The sequence below is a fragment of the Aquila chrysaetos genome (assembly GCF_900496995.4).
Source record: "Aquila chrysaetos chrysaetos chromosome W unlocalized genomic scaffold, bAquChr1.4 W_unloc_1, whole genome shotgun sequence".
Lineage (NCBI taxonomy): Eukaryota > Metazoa > Chordata > Aves > Accipitriformes > Accipitridae > Aquila > Aquila chrysaetos.
Window position 1 is genome coordinate 2,738,805 of NW_024470321.1, and position 16,468 is coordinate 2,755,272.

The 16,468-nt window shown below is 43.7% G+C and overlaps 1 protein-coding gene across 5 annotated transcripts in view; it reads right to left on the reverse strand.

Annotated features, from left to right (window-relative positions):
- LOC121232873 (kinesin-like protein KIF2A) overlaps positions 1–6,529 on the reverse strand; it is a 76,524-nt gene extending 69,995 nt beyond the window's left edge. For 2 of the 5 annotated variants that reach the window (XM_041121367.1, XM_041121366.1), the window contains exon 1: positions 6,200–6,524. In XM_041121367.1, coding sequence (XP_040977301.1) covers positions 6,200–6,263 — 64 coding nt within the window. In that variant the 5' untranslated portion in view covers positions 6,264–6,524. Of the gene's footprint in view, positions 1–6,199 lie in introns of all 5 variants that reach the window. The other 3 variants (XR_005931736.1, XM_041121364.1, XM_041121363.1) reach the window with 3 other exon arrangements.
- Positions 6,530–16,468: the final 9,939 nt, after the last annotated feature.

The following is a 16,468-nucleotide window of genomic DNA, read 5'->3' on the forward strand; positions in this document are numbered from 1 at the left end:
ATGATCTCCATAAACCTCTACAACGTAATAGACAGGAATCTTGAGAACAGAAACTAACATTAACCAAATCAAGTTTCCCATATCTGCCTGTATATTTCAGTTTTGAATTAAAATCCAACTTAATCTACTCTTGCCCCCATCTAGAAAGCTACCAAACTCAGAAAACTCCCCATCCAAGATATGTATCTAATTTCTGTGCAAAAAACAAACAAACATAGTGCTTTAGAAAAACAAAGTTCACAGATCTTAATAATAATCCACTAACAAATGGGGGGGGAGCTCACACATGCCACTGAACTGTTTATAATATTTAGCTTCAAATACAAAGAGCACATTTAATGTCCTTTGTACAGCAAACAGGACACAAGCAACTTTTCGGTCATCCTTGCATTCAACACCAACACCATCCTCCACCCCCTGCCCCAAACCACTAAATTATAATTCGACATGCTCAGTCTAGCTGAACTTGTTACCTGTCTGTACTGATGCACCTTCTCTAAAGAAGTTACCTAGAGCTGCATCCCAGTGCTGCTGTCAGTTTTTGCTTCTCTAATAATTGTTAAATCTCCAGTCTTTTCACATTGCAATTCACTGTTTTCTTTCTGCTGACCTTTCATCTTCCAAGCCTATCTCTAAAATTTCCCTTTACATTCAAAACAAGTTTCCTGTGGTTTCCCCAGTTAGAGGAACACTTTGTTTTTTATTTCCCTTCAAGGTAGGTCCAGTTTCTTTTGGGGGTGGGGAGCTAATACTCTTTTAAGCACATTTCAAAGTACATTATTTCACATTGGTGAGTTCCTCCTAAAACATCTTCCCTTTATTTGGTTTCAGAAGCTTCAATTGCCAGTGAAATCAATGGCAGTCAGCCCACTGGCTTCACAAAATTTTGTTAAGAGTATCTCACTGCCATAGCATTCAGAAGCTACAGCTACATATTGCTTTTGTAGGTGTGTCATGTCCCAATTTCTCAGGATGATGACTCAGGTTTGCCGATTCCCAGGTCAGGATTAAGGTGAAACGACACCAGGGATCCTTTAACTCACAAAACTCAATTTTTATTCACTCACAACAAGAATTGGCATGCTCACCACAAAAATTGGTATGCTCACAACAAAAATTGGCATGAAACTGTGTAACGTGCTAACCATACATCACCAAACATATACTACAGGCCTTGCTTATTTGGGAATCAGTTCAGGGAAGAAAATAAGGAGAGCCCTCCCATTGAGTCACGAGGTTCAGAGCAGACCCCCTTGCTTTCTGGACTCCTTCTCAGAGAAGAGCCCAGGGGCAGCTGGATCCGCTCTTAGTCCCAGACTTGGTCAATGGTTTATGTCATGCCATCATTTTTAAGAGCAGAGAAGTTCTCCACATATAACTGTCGTGGTTTAACCCCAGCCAGCAACTAAGCACCACGCAGCCGCTCACTCACTCCCCCCACACCCAGTGGGATGGGGGAGAAAATCGGGAAAAAGAAGCAAAACCCACGGGTTGAGATAAGAACGGTTTAATAGAACAGAAAAGAAGAAACTAATAATGATCATGATAACACTAATAAAATGACAACAGCAATAATGAAAGGATTGGAATGTACAAATGATGCACAATGCAATTGCTCACCACCCACCGACCGGCACCCAGCTAGTCCCTGAGCGGCGATTCCCCGCCCCCCACTTCCCAGTTCCTATACTAGATGGGACGTCACATGGTATGGAATACCCTGTTGGCCACTTTGGGTCAGGTGCCCTGGCTGTGTCCTGTGCCAACTTCTTGTGCCCCTCCAGCTTTCTCACTGGCTGGGCATGAGAAGCTGAAAAATCTTTTACTTTAGTCTAAACACTACTTAGCAACAACTGAAAACATCAGTGTTATCAACATTCTTCACATACTGAACTCAAAACATAGCACCATACCAGCTACTAGGAAGACAGTTAACTCTATCCCAGCTGAAACTAGGACAATAACTTAGCCACAGAAAAAAGATATTTGGAAGGAAGCACCTGTCCAATCATATCTAATACATACTACCATAAGTCCCCTATAAACCGAACACATTTCACCTTTATGTTATTAAGTGGTCTGCCTCTGCTATTCACCCCAGAAAGTTGCACTAGCACCTCACTGTCAACATATACAAACTTTTTTCTAGATTACATGTGTTCACAGTCATTTAGTACTCTGCTTTCTTTTATGGCTTGTATAAAGACACCTGTACAAGAATGGTGAGCCTATCTGTATCTGTTTCAGTCTGAGTATCTCCTTTTCCAACACTGGCAACCAGGACGAGGTGCAATATCCCACACGGGCTCCAGAATGCTTTCCACAGGAACACTCACTGCCAAGTTACAGCAATTCTAAAATTGCACTCACTTTTCCCCTTGTCACTTCAACCTGGTAGTGCACACTTATTTTGTGATTAACTAGAATATCAAGAATTTTCTCCTGTCATTTACAGTTTATGATCTCCCAATTTATAGCAAAAGCACATTTACTTTGTACCATAATTTACCCCAGTTGTTTCATTCCATATTTCCTAATCTTCCCACATGATATAAATCTCCACAGAGATGATACTTCCACTCTAGCATAGTAATGAAGTTTCCTGAGAACAATGTTACTTTCTGTGTTATGACCAGGAATTAATAACTATAATGGATGGAAAAAACAGCCAGCCAGTCCCAAAACCGATCCCAGAAGGCACACTATTAGGTAGAAATTATTAGGTACACTATCATCACCTGCCTTAAATACATTACCATTCTTGTATTAAACTTCATCTGAATAATTTTTAATGCTCTATGAAACATTTTACTGAAATTCAGAGAAAGTTATGACTGACCTTCATAATGGGTTGATACTGCTAATACTGCGCAAAGCCTCTCCCATACCAACACACTGGTGGGGCCAAGCTCAGGTCATGTCATCCTGCACTCAGCTCCAGGATTCAGCATCGCATTTACCCACTCCACCTCTAGGACGCTAGTTTGGGACACAGAGACTAGAAGCACTTCAGCATCTGTCCTCCACTGTTTGCTACTACTTTTAGTTGAGGTATTTAAGTTTCTAGAGTGATTCAATTAGATTTGTAATTTCTTCCCCCATATTTACTGCAAAATCAAGCAGGATGAGCTAAAATCACTTCCAAAACTGGTATTAATGCGATAGCTGTTTGCTCCATGACCTAAAATTCTTTTATTCAGTTATGCTGATTTTGTCATTGCGGTACCGCAACAGTCTTTTTTTTTTTTTGATGGTGTATTGGGTTTGTGTGGCAAGGTTTTGGTAGAGGGGGGGGTTACAGGGGTGGCTTCTGTCAGAAGCTGCTGGAAGCTTCCACTATGTCCGACAGAGCCAATATCAGCCGACACTAAGACGGACCCGCCACTGGCCAAGGCCGAGCCAATCAGCGATAGTGGTAACGCCTCTGTGATAACATTTTTAAGAAGGAAAAAGTTGGGACAGGCGGTATTCGGCAGCCAGAGAGAGGAGTGAGAACATGTAAGAGAAAACAACCCTGCAGACACCAAGGTCAGTGAAGAAGGAGGGGGAGGAGATGCTCCAGGCGCCAGAGCAGAGATTCCACTGCAGCCCGTGGTGAAGACCATGGTGAGGCAGGCTGTCCCCCTGCAGCCCATGGAGGTCCACGGTGGAGCAGATATCCACCTGCAGCCCGTGGAGGATCCCATGCCAGAGCAGGTGGGTTCCCGAAGGAGGCTGTGACCCCGTGGGAAGCCCGCGCTGGAGCAGGCTCCTGGCAGGACCTGTGGCTCTGTGGAGAGAGGAGCCCACGCTGGAGCAGGTTTTTCTGGCTGGACTTGTGACCCCGCGGGGGACCCACGCTGGAGCAGTGTGCTCCTGAAGCACTGCACGCTGTGGAAGGGACCCATGCTGGAGCAGTTTGTGAAGAACTGCAGCCCGTGGGAAGGACCCACGTTGGAGAAGTTCGTGGAGGACTGTCTCCTGTGGGTGGGACCCCATGCTGGAGCAGGGGAAGAGTGTGAGGAGTCCTTCCCCTGAGGAGGATGAAGCGGCAGAGATAACATGTGATGAACTGACCGTAAACCCCATTCCCCGTCCCCCTGTGGGGGGTAGGTAGGTAGAGAATCCGGGAGTGAAGTTGTGCCTTGGAAGAAGGGAAGGGTGGAGGGAAGGTGTTTTGAGAATTGGTTTTATTTCTCATTACCCTACTCTGGTTGATTGGTAATAAATTGAGTTAATTTTCCCCAAGTTGAACCTGTTTTGCCTGTGACGGTAATTGGTGAGTGATCTCTCCTGTCCTTATCTCGACCCACAAGCCCTTTGTTATATTTTCTCTCCCCTGTCCAGCTGAGGAGGGGGGAGTGATAGAATGGCTTTGGTGGGTACCTGGCATTCAGCCAGGGTCAGATGGGGAGAGGAGGCAACTCATACAAGGATGTATCAGCAGGAGCAGTCTCTTAAGTCAGATTGGTTTCAGGCAGATAAAAGTAGTAATGTACTTCTCTATGCAGCAAGTAGGAAACTTCCCGATCTTGCTTCCACAACAGGTTTTGGAGGCAGACAGTGTAAGTTGGGTCAGTGTGTGAGCCAGCACAGGCAGGATGCAGGAACAACCACAAAACCATGGATGAAATGCAAAGAGTAAATTTATGTTCATTACCTCACCAACCGGGGGATCCCCGAAGCAGCACCTGGGCAGAGGCACACAAGCAGGGACGCAGGCACTGCGGAGCTTGGTCCATGCTAGAGGATCACCAAACCTGCTGTTTTCGCCTGTATATCAGGGATTCACACAGGGGTAGTTTACCACTGTGCTTTGATCTTTCCCACAGCAGGGCAGGAATCTCAAGCATGTTCGATAGGGTGCCTCTAAGTCTGTCACAGGCCTATGTTATCTAAACACAGATGTTCTACTTGTCAAACACACAAGACTAAACAATGATTAGTATGATATATGTGTTTTTCTACACGCCAGCAGCAAGTCACTTGAGCATGTTTACAATCCTCCTCACCAATCTTCTGTTATTTTCCCACAGTCAGAAAGGTATTCAATAAATTCACAGACAATAGGTCTATAAATGGATATTTAATAGCACTACGCAGAGTTGTACTTCTAATATCCCAAATATAATTCTGGATACTGGGGCAAGACAAAGGCATGAGACTGCAGGCAGTGACAAGGCTGACCTGCTTTCCCTAAATAGCCTCTCACGCCCAGCTGTGTCCCCTCCTAACTTCTTGTGCCCCTCCAGCCTTCTTGCTGGCTGGGCACGAGAAGCTGAAAAATCCTTGACTTTAGACTAAACACTACTTGGCAACAACTGAAAACATCAGTGTTTTCAACATTCTTCTCATATTGAATCCAAGACATAACACTATACCAGCTACTAGAAAGAAAATTAACTCTATCCCAGCTGAAACCAGGACACTAGTATATAAACTGGGGGGAGTTGGCCGGGGGGGGTGGATCGCTGCTCAGGAACTAACTGGGCATCAGTCGGTGAGTGGTGAGTAATTGCATTGTGCATCACTCGTTTTGTATATTCCAATTCTTTTATTATTATTATTGTAATTTTATTATTATTATAATTTCTGTCAGAGCATACTGTTGTGTCATTTTTTTCAGAACATGGCTCATATGCCAGAGCAAACAAGAAGTTATTACTTTGCATTGAAGGCCTTTCCTCCTTCCATCACCTCATCCCCAACCCTAAGGCCCTCCCACCTCCCCGCCAAAACCTCCCCAGGCTTTCCTTTCCACCTCCCCACCCACGCCCCTCTCCCCCCACAAATCACCTCACCAACCCCATCCACAGCCACCCCGCACGTCTTGTTGCTCACCCCACACTTGTCTCGTTTTCCCCTCCCCCATGAGCCCATCCCATCCCTGCTCCATCCCCCTCACAATCACCTCGCCCTTCTCCCCCCCATTTCAGCCCCCCACCCCGCCGCCTCCGCCTCCCCGCCCTACTACAGCCTGCCCGTGCCCAGCGGCCGCCGCCGCTCGCACCCCGCGCAACCGCCCTCCGCCGCAAAGCGCGAGCGCTCCCCTGACAACCGCAGCGCGTGCCAGGCCCGGCCACTCCCCGGCCCCGCGCACACAATGGGCCCCGCGCACACAATGGGCCCCGCGCGCAGCCCCCTCCCCACCCCCCCGCGCCGCGCACCGGGGCGGTGGCGGCGCCCGGCCAGGGGCTGCGGCCGCCCCTGCCTCACTTACCATCGCTGCGCTCGATCTCCACGTAGATCCCTATCTGGATCTTGACGAAGTTGGCCGCTGCCATCGCTTCATGGGGCAACCAGGGAGATCGGAGGCGCTGCCGGCCGGGCGCACAGGGGGCAGGGAGGGCGCGTACAGCAGCAGCGGCGACGATGACAGCACCGACTGCGATGACTCCGGAGGGAGGGAGGGAGGAAGGAAGGGGAGAGGGAGGAGGGGGCCGGCCGGCCGGATACAACAAGCGCTAGGAGCTGCTGCGCCTGTGCGGCTCGCCGCGGCGTCACGGCAGGACTGGCTCACGGGGGAGGCGGGGGCAGAAGCGCTGCCGCAGTCGTCCTCCTCCTCCGCCCTTCGTGGCACCTCGGCAGGGCTGGCACAAGATGGGCGCCCCCGCTACCCTGGGGCCGCCTCCCCGCTCGCTCGGGCCTGGGCCGGGAGAAGCTCGTCCCAGCTGCGGGCCGCCTGTGCGAGCCTCTCGGCCCTGTCCCCGACTTACACACACATGCGCCTATTTGGCACCAGATGGTGACTGAGCTGCCTTGAAGTTTTAATGTAATAGCTTTATCTACCTAATATCTGTTCATAAGGCTCCCGTGTGCCAAGCAGAGCAGCTTAGAAACATGCTTCATACTAGCTCCCCAACCTTCCAGCAGCTCTTCAGTCCAAGTAAGGCCACGCTATCAACAGCATCCATCCATCCTCACCTCATGACTGCCCTTATACAACTTAAATAAAAAACCAAAACACACTTTGTGAAAAATAATCATGTCCAAAGCAGGATTCTAATTAAAGTTTACAATTTATTATATGAATAGAGGCAAGCAAACAGCGCTGGGTGCACCGGGAGCCTCTGCTCTACCTAGGCACACACCGTCAAGTCTAATTGTGCAGGTTAAGTACAGGTTCTACATACATATTCACTAGATTCCTGAGAAATGTTATACATATTCATTAGTTTTCCGGGAAACTATTAACATATGTAAATGTCCTTTACGCAGGCGCATTGAAGGTCTCTGGTGGTCTTCAGGAGTCCTCTGGTGGTCTTCCATAGTCTTCCTCACTTGTCCGCTATTTGACCCTCCTCAGGTGATTCTGCGCAGTATGGTCCTTTACATGTTTTGATACCTTAGTGCTTGTTAGTGTTCTTATTATCTAAGTTCTCATTAGTGGTATAGCACCATATGGTTAGTTTAAGCTAAATTATCTACAAGGATGGGAACAAAAGGCAGGAGTTCTTATCTTTTCTGGCCTTATCTATTCAAGCAAGGCCTCTACTTGTGTCTTCTTAACAAGATCGTAAATTCATCGAACACTTAATTAAGTCTTGTGATCGCTCTTGGTTCCTTCTTGCTCATCATTCCTAAGTACCAGTACCAGTCTCTGACAGGCTTAATCCTTGACAAACACCAGTCCTTGGTATGTAAAGTTACAGAGAGACAATCGTTAAGCAATAAGCAGTTTGTTCTCTATATCAATCCCCCCCCTTTTTTCTTTAAACCTTTGCAACTATAGGATTCCGCTACTTCCGAGAGACCGTGTGAAGTATTTTTCGACTTCTACTTGATGTCTGATTTTATTTCGTTTCCAACTTTTGTAATTCCCTACTGTTATATGGCTTTTGCAAGAACTATATGCATACTCTCCTACTTCCCTTAGGCCTACGGTTATACAAGATCAAGCAAAACGGTTAAAGATTACATATGCAGAGAGGGTCACATTTCACCATGCGGCCCTATCTTTGTTTTATATTGACACGAATCAGGTTAATATATTTCACAATCCCCCATTTCCTTTTTTATGGTATTGATTCGTGTTTTCATTTTCAATCGTGTTAACACTTGCTGAATTGGTATCAATCTCGGATCTTCTTTTGTTTTTATTATCATTAGGGAATTGGCCTTTTCTCTTCCAGATTCTGGATCAACAGGTACAGCAGATATCTGTATTCCTTGTATAACCGAATGTATTAGTCTAGTAAAACAAGGTATTAAACATGGAATTATTAACAATCCTCCACATATTCCTAATACAACTATCCCAATTTTATTGAGCCAATCACCATTCATAAAGTCTCCCCATAATCCCCCTAGGTTAATTCCATTCCAAGTCTGAACTGGGACATGTGCAATTTTCTTCATTTCCGTTACAAGTTCATTCACAGCTTTTCCTTCATCATCAATTTCTAAACAACAATTACTAAGATTAAATTTTCCACACACACCCCCTTCCTGTGCTAACAAATAATCCAAAGCTAAGCGATTTTGATACAAAGCCGTTCTCATCTTGGTATTTTGTTTGGCAATTAATCCAAGTGCATCTCCAGTTTTATTTACGATTATTTCCACTACAGCTTGTAACTTTATTATTCTATTAAGCATATATATTGGGGTCCTATAGCCCCAAGATCCGTCTTCTGCCCATGTAGCTGGATCATAATAGGCAATAATTCTCTCAGGAGGCCATTCGTTATCTTTCCAATTCCCAATTTGCAGGTTTCGTTTCTGACGTCTTTTTCCTAACTCATTGGCCTCTGCATATATTTGAACTCCTAGTCGCTCTCCTTGATTTATGGGTAATAGGAAAAAAACTGGGTCTTATAGTTCCTAATACACAGGACCCTGTCCAATTCTTTGGCAAATATGCATAAGCTAATCTGCCACAAATCCAATAATGTCCTTTAGGGGTTGGCCAACCATTTGGTATATTCGTTCCATTTGTCCAATTTTTAAATTGATTATATATTTCCAGTGGGTTTCCCCACCTATCCCAATTATTCCGTGTTTCATTCCATAGAAAACCTCCTTCACACTCCAGGTTACCTACTTGCCTTCCATCATCCCTTAGGTTTTGCCAACAACTCTTCCCAATTATACTCGTTTGAAGCACCCATTGTTGTTTCCTATTATCCTTTCCCACTGTTTTCCATACTTGGGGATTACTTATGTTGCTCTCCATGGCCTCCCATGGCCATCGTTCACCTTGATTTGTTCCTCCGCAAACATAGCAATTAGTCACTTTTAACGATTTAGCGATATTTTCTGCAAGGTTTACAAATAAATTTTTAGCAACTGTGGGAATTTCATATTTTACTCCTGTCTCTATTTCATGATAAAAGGAGTTAAACAATAATCGATGTTGTATTGATTCTCTAGACTTTTCTTTGATCTGTATATTCAGGACAATGCCTGGGTCCCCTCCTGTCCCATAGATTTTAAGCCCAAGGTAAACTATTTGTTTCTGTTTCCAATTTTCTGGGTTTTTAATAGTTATGTTGACAGGATTACAGCTACGGGTGGTGCAGTTTTTATCTACAGGCCCCGCGGTTATGGAGGCCTGTATTTCCCCACAATGACTTTCGTATCCCCAGTTTTGGGTTGCCCAACACACACACCCCCATCCCCTCCTGCCACATAAGTGGGCAGATTGATATCTTGCTGTTTCAGAGCGCTGGTAGTTTGCATTAATTTGACAATGCCCAGCTCCTGGACATAAGTACTTTGGTTGTTCTGAATAATATTTTCTCCACTCTACACTCCCACAATTTGTGTCTGGGTCATCGTCAATTGCATCACATGCATCGAAGGATACCCAGGCGGGTATGGTTGAATTAGTAATTCTTTTACTTGATCCTATTAATCTCCCATTTTGATCATTTGTTCTAATCTCGACCCAATATTGATAAGGGAGTTCCTTTGGATCATAGCATACAGTTCTGTTTTCTTCTCTGCATAGAGCATACTGGGTTTGGTTATAAATGCAGCTTCCAATTTTCTGACCCTTGCAGTCATAGACAGTATGATATACTAAGGTTAGGGAGCTTATTCGTCCCCTTCTAGTGGTCACTATACATTGACTGCAGTTGTTTTCAGTAGCCAGGGTCAAAGAACTCACCCCAAGTAGAACTAGAAGAGGTCCGGTAAGGGCCATAGTGGTCGGCGGTCATAGCCCTGAGGGGTTGCAGCCCTTGGCAGACCCTTTTAGCCGCACCACCGGTTCCCTATCCAGTCTTGCCCTCTTCCTTAAGAGGTGGTTTGTCCTAAACACTCAAGGGATTATAGGGTCAGCTCTTAGTCCAATTTGTGTGCTATGTTCCAAAAGTTCAGTGCCTTTTATAGGTATCTTAATGCTTAAATGATCCCCATTATTGTTTTCCCTGGTAGGAATGAAAAGCTTTTGTATATATTATATAGAAATAGTCATAATAAAATTCCCACAGCAATTTATCTTATATTACTACAACCCTGTTAGTTCGACAACAAAAATATCTTTTTCTTGTTAGTATTTCTAATTGATTAATACGTCTACATCTAATACAAAAAGGAGTTAGTGTGGTCACTAAATATACTTGTTGTGATCCGTTATAATGGATTATATATTTCCCACAGTAATAACAATGACAAATAAGATACAAACTGCACTGGCGACAAATTGGACAAAGCTGAGTACTAGCTCGACTCGGGGTTCTGCTGTCCCGCGTCGTCAGTTGGGGTACTCCTCCCATACAACAGTGGTTCTTCCCACGGCCTTAGCCAACGAGCTGGGATTCACTTGGGTCTGGAGTCTGTAAGGATACACATATACCCCTACCAGTCAATTGTAAGGCCTCTTCAAGTTCGTTTGATGGTTAGTTTAGTTTCTCCTGGCTCAGATGTCATTTTCCACTCCTTCACTGGACCTTTTATCCGTGACACGTGCGTCCATCCTTTTCAGCAGTTCTCACAGCTGTTTCTGTAGTTAATAAAACAAGAAAAGGTCCTTCCCAGAGGGGAGATAAGTTTTCTTCCTTCCATGTTTTTATTAGAACCTTATCTCCCGGTTTTAATTGATGAATTGTAAATCCTAGAGGTGGTGTTTGAGCCAGCATCCCAATCTCTCTTAGTTCCTTTAATCTTTTCCCGATAGTGATTATATATTCTCGGATATTTTTATCTTCAACTATATTATTCCCCAGAGGCATCCCATGAGAATAAGGCATACCATATAACATTTTGTATGGTGATAATCCAGTCTCACTGTGTGGCTTCGTTCTTATATTTAAAAGTGCCAATGGTAAACATTTTGTCCAAGGCATTTGGGTCTCAATCATTAATTTAGCCAACTGTTGTTTTATTGTTTGATTCATCCTTTCTACTTTCCCTGAGCTTTGTGGATGCCACGGAGTGTGGTATTCCCACTGAATACCTAGTGATTGACATAATATTTTTATTACTTTGGAAGTGAAGTGTGTGCCTTGATCAGAGTCAATGTACTGGATTATTCCATATCTAGGTATCAAGTGTTCTAATAGAATTTTTACCACCATCTGTGCCGTAGCCCGTGCTCCAGGGTAAGCTTCTACCCACCGGGTTAGATGATCTACTATTACCAATAAATATTTTATCCTCCCTACCTTGGGTAATTCAGTGAAATCAACTTGTACTCTCTCAAAAGGTCTGTATGCTGTTTTTCTACCTCCCGTAGCTACTTGTCGAAACGCTTTCTTATTTATTTTTTGACAGGTTAAACAGCCTTGTGTAATTTGTTTTGCTATTTCAAAAATCCCAATACAGCCAAATTGTTTAAGGAAGTGATCACTCAATGCCTTTGTACCCCAATGTGTTTGCGCATGCAAACGTCCCAATATTTGTCTGGCATACGCTTTTGGCAACATTTCTCGCCCGTCGGGCAGTGTCCATTTTCCTTGTTCTAACTTAGCTCCTATTTTTTTTTAATTTTGTTTGTTCTTCAGGGGTAAACTTCTTCTCTCCTTCCTCCTGTCTTTCTTCACTGGTATCTCCCTTAGTTTGTATTACATTTGTTTTAGCGACCTGAGTCCTTAGGGCTGCTTCCTGGGCCTCTTTATCTGCCAAATTATTTCCTCTGGTTCGGTAATCTAAGCCCTTTTGGTGTCCTCTCACATGTACCACTGCTATCTCTTTTGGTTCTCTTAATGCCCTTAAAATTTTACTATTAATTCTTGATGTATAAGATTTTTCCCTTGAGTATTAATTAAACCTCTTTCCTCCCAAATTTTTCCAAAAGTGTGGACCACCCCATATGCATATTTAGAATCTGTAAATACGGTCCCACTTTTTTCTTTTAGTAACTCCAGGGCCCTGCATAGGGCGTACAGCTCACAGGCCTGAGCTGACCATGATGGACTCAGAGGTCCTGATTCCACAAGCTTTAAGTCCTTATTAATTATTGCATATCCTGATTTTCTCCTTCCTTCTACCATTCGGGAGGAGCCATCCACAAACAGTATTTCTCCTTTTTCTAATTCAATATCCCTTAAATCTGGTCTCACCTTGATTTGGGTCTCAATTACTTCTAAACAGTTATGTTGTAATTCTTCTGATGGTTCCCCAAACAAAATTGTGCTGGACTCTGAGCAGAGGTCACTTTTAATTCCAGGTCAGGGGAATCAATTAGTATTGCTTCATACTTTAGGACCCGGCTATCCGTTAACCATTTTTTCTGCTTTTTGTTGTACCACATTTCTGACATTGTGTGGGGTGTACACCTTTAAAGGAGCATTGAAGGTAATTTTTTCTAACTTCCTCTATTAATAATGCCGTAGCAACTAAAGCTTGGAGACAAGCGGGCCATCCTCTACTTACTGGATCAAGTAACTTAGAACAGTACCCTATGGGTTTTTTTATTCCTGCCCAGTCTTGAGTAAGAACTCCATATGCTGTTTGGTTTGACGTATTCACAAAGAGATAGAAAGGTTTTTCTAGATCTGGGAGGCTCAATACAGGCGCTTGTATTAATGTCTTTTTTATTTCCTCCAATTTTTGGTCATCTTCTGTAGACCACTTAAGTTGGTTGTTAGTTAGTTTTTCGTACAAGAATTTTACCTTTTCGCTATAACTTTCAATCCATGGTCTACAATATCCTAATAATCCCAATATTTGTCGAATTTCCTTTTTAGTCTGTGGAGGTCTCAAGGACAGTATCCCAGATACCCTGTTAGGATCTAACTTTTTCCTTCCTTTACTCAGCCAATGTCCTAAGTATTTTACTTCCTGTTCTACAAACTGTAATTTTGATCGGGACACCTTTAATCCTTTTTCCCCTAGGAAGTTTAACAATTTAATGGTAGCTTCTCGGGTCTCCTCTTCAGTTTCTCCTGCTATTAATAAGTCATCCACATATTGCAATAATTTCACCTCCTTGGGTAATGTGAAATCTTGTAATAATTTTTCTAAAGTTTGTCCAAATAGATTGGGTGACTCTGTAAACCCCTGTGGTAGCACAGTCCATCTTAATTGTTGTTTTCGTCCGGTTGTGGGGTCTTCCCACTCAAAAGCAAAATAATCTCTAGATCCCTCATCCAGAGGGCAGGCCCAAAAAGCATCCTTTAAATCTATCACACTATACCAAGTATGTTTGGGAGATATATGACTCAGTAAAGTATAAGGATTTGCCACAACAGGGAATTTAGTAATTGTTCGCTCATTTACAGCTCTTAAATCTTGTACCATCCTGTATGACCCATCCGGTTTCTTTACTGGGAGGATGGGTGTATTATGAGGTGACATACATGGTTCTAAAGTTCCTTTTTCCAGAAGTCTGTCAACTACAAGTTTAACCCTTTTCGACCCTCCATTGGTATAGGATATTGTTTGACTCTAATTGGATGATGCGGATTTATTATTTGAACATTTAGGGGGTCCATTTCTATCTTTCCAATTTCCCCCTCCTTATACCATACTGAAGGGTTAATGGCTTTTTCATCTTCCTGTGTTAGAGTATATAATTTAATCTGCAATTTATCCCCTTGACTTTGAATGCCTAAGTTTAATTTCAAAATCAAATCCCTTCCTAATATATTGTATTCTGCTTCAGGGAGCAAAAGTAAATCATTAAGGCAAATTTTCTTTTCTGTTTCTACTTCTACATCTTTTAAAACAGGTACTTTAAAAGGTTCCCCTTTTGCTCCTACTACTGACATATAACCCTTCCCTTTTTCTATTCCTTTCGGAAGTTTTTGAATAGTGGATTTTTCAGCCCCTGTGTCCACCAAAAATAAAACTTCCTCCTTATGGGGACCAATTAATAATTTTATAAAGGGCTCCATTGATGTTGAAGTCCCCAGAAGATATAGCCCCTGACACCCCTATTCTTCTTTGAATATTTTTTCATCTTGTTCCCGCTTACGACAGTTCCTCTGAACATGTCCTTTTTTGTTACAATAGTAACAAACTGGAACTGTAAATCTTTCTCGATAAGGCTGTCCTCTGGGTGTTTTCTCTATTCCTTTTTCTCTTCTCTCCCCGGACGGGGTCTTATTTTTTTTGACCTTCTCTTACTGCTGCTACAAAGATCTTAGCTTTTGCTTTTTGTTTTTTCTCATCTCTCCTAACATATATTTTCTGTGCTTCCCTAAGTAACTCTTCTAATCCTCTTTCTTGCCAGTCTTCCAGTTTTTCTAATTTCCTTCTTATGTCCCCCCAGGATTTAGCCACAAATTGTGTTCTAAGGAGTGCGGTTCCAGCTACTGTATTCGGATCAATTCCAGAATACATTTGTAGACTTTTCTTTAATCTTTCCAACCATTCTGTTGGAGATTCATCTCTCCCTTGTTGTTCATTAAAAGCTTTATTAATGTTTTGCCCTCGGGGAACCGCTTCCCTTATTCCTTGTATAATTAATGTTCTTAAGTCCCTCATATTCTGTCTTCCTTGGGGTTGCTGATGATCCCAGTGGGGATCCACATTTGGCCATTTTTGGTCTCCCGGGGGTCCCGCCTGATTCTGTCTTTCCCAAATTCTCATCCCAGCTTGCCTAATCATTCCCTTCTCCGCAGCAGTAAATAAGATCCCTAAAATGGACTGTATTTCTTCCCAGGTATAAGTATTGGGGCCTAGGAATTGGTCTAATTTTTCAGCTACTCCGAGGGGATCATCCAATAGGGTCCCCATTTCTTTCTTAAAATTTCTTACATCTGTGGTATTTAATGGGACTGCCACAAACCCGATGCCTCCTTGATTGCCTCCGAGGGGTACCTCTCGTAAGGGATATAAAGAAGCTCCCTCGGATACGGCAGTCCTACTTCTGGTACACGCAGCCGGAGGTAGTTCTAATTCCGGTGCTGTTGGTGGTGGAGGCAGGGACAACGGTGGTACTGGTGGGGGTACTACGGCCACCTGAGGGGGAGCCACCGCCAGAGGTAGATTGTTAAGGTATGGAGGCGGCAGGTTATCTAGTGGCTCCCATTTATCATCTTTTTCTTCCTCTTTTTCGTTTGTATCTCCTTCTTCTCCCTTAAACTTCTCGTCTGTTTTTAATGTAAGTATTGAGGCTGGAAAAGGACATGAAGTCCTGATCCATAATCTTGCATAATCACTTTCCTCCTGACTAAAAGGTTCCTTTGAGTTAACATATATATATAAAGCCTGGCAAATCCAGTCTTCAAAGGATCCAAAAATGGGCCAAAAGACATGTGGTCTTAAAGGCTCCTTTGGCCATTCAATCATGCAATATTGAATCAATTTTAATTCACTTTTTCCTTTTCTGGGGCCCCTTTCATTCCAATTTTTAATCATTACTCCTAATGGACTTTCTGATGGTATGTCTGGTAATTTGCTCCCTTTTTTCTGGTCCTTGGTCTTCGATTTTGTCTGACCCATCTTAGGAATTTTACTGTGGCAATTCCTACAGCCCTTGGTCACCGGTAAGAGTGTCTTGCAGGGGTTTTAGGACCTATCACCCACCCACGAATCCTATAGGAGTCACTTCGGTCCTTCACCGGCCAAGTCCCTCGCGGGAGATTGGAACCGCGGTTAGAAGACCTCCACAATCGCTTCGAAACTAAGTTTCGTCTCAGTCACACTCTTACACACATACAGGTGACCGAATCCCACCCAACCGAACGGTATACCCCTTAAATACTTACGACTCCGTCATCTTCATTCGGATCTTCGCGCGCAGAATTACGGGCAAAATAAACTGCTGCAGCCGGCAAGGGAGTTCAAAAAAATCAAATTCTTTGCTTGCCCCTATTCAGGTTCAGGATGGCGTTAGTCCCGACCCGACCCGATCAGGAGCCACCAAATGGTGGGGCGCCCCTCCTAGATTAAGTCAGAATTCAGGAACTAAGACCATCCCGGACGAGCCCCCAACTGTGAAAAATAATCATGTCCAAAGCAGGATTCTAATTAAAGTTTACAATTTATTATATGAATAGAGGCAAGCAAACAGCGCTGGGTGCACCGGGAGCCTCTGCTCTACCTAGGCACACACCGTCAAGTCTAATTGTGCAGGTTAAGTACAGGTTCTACATAC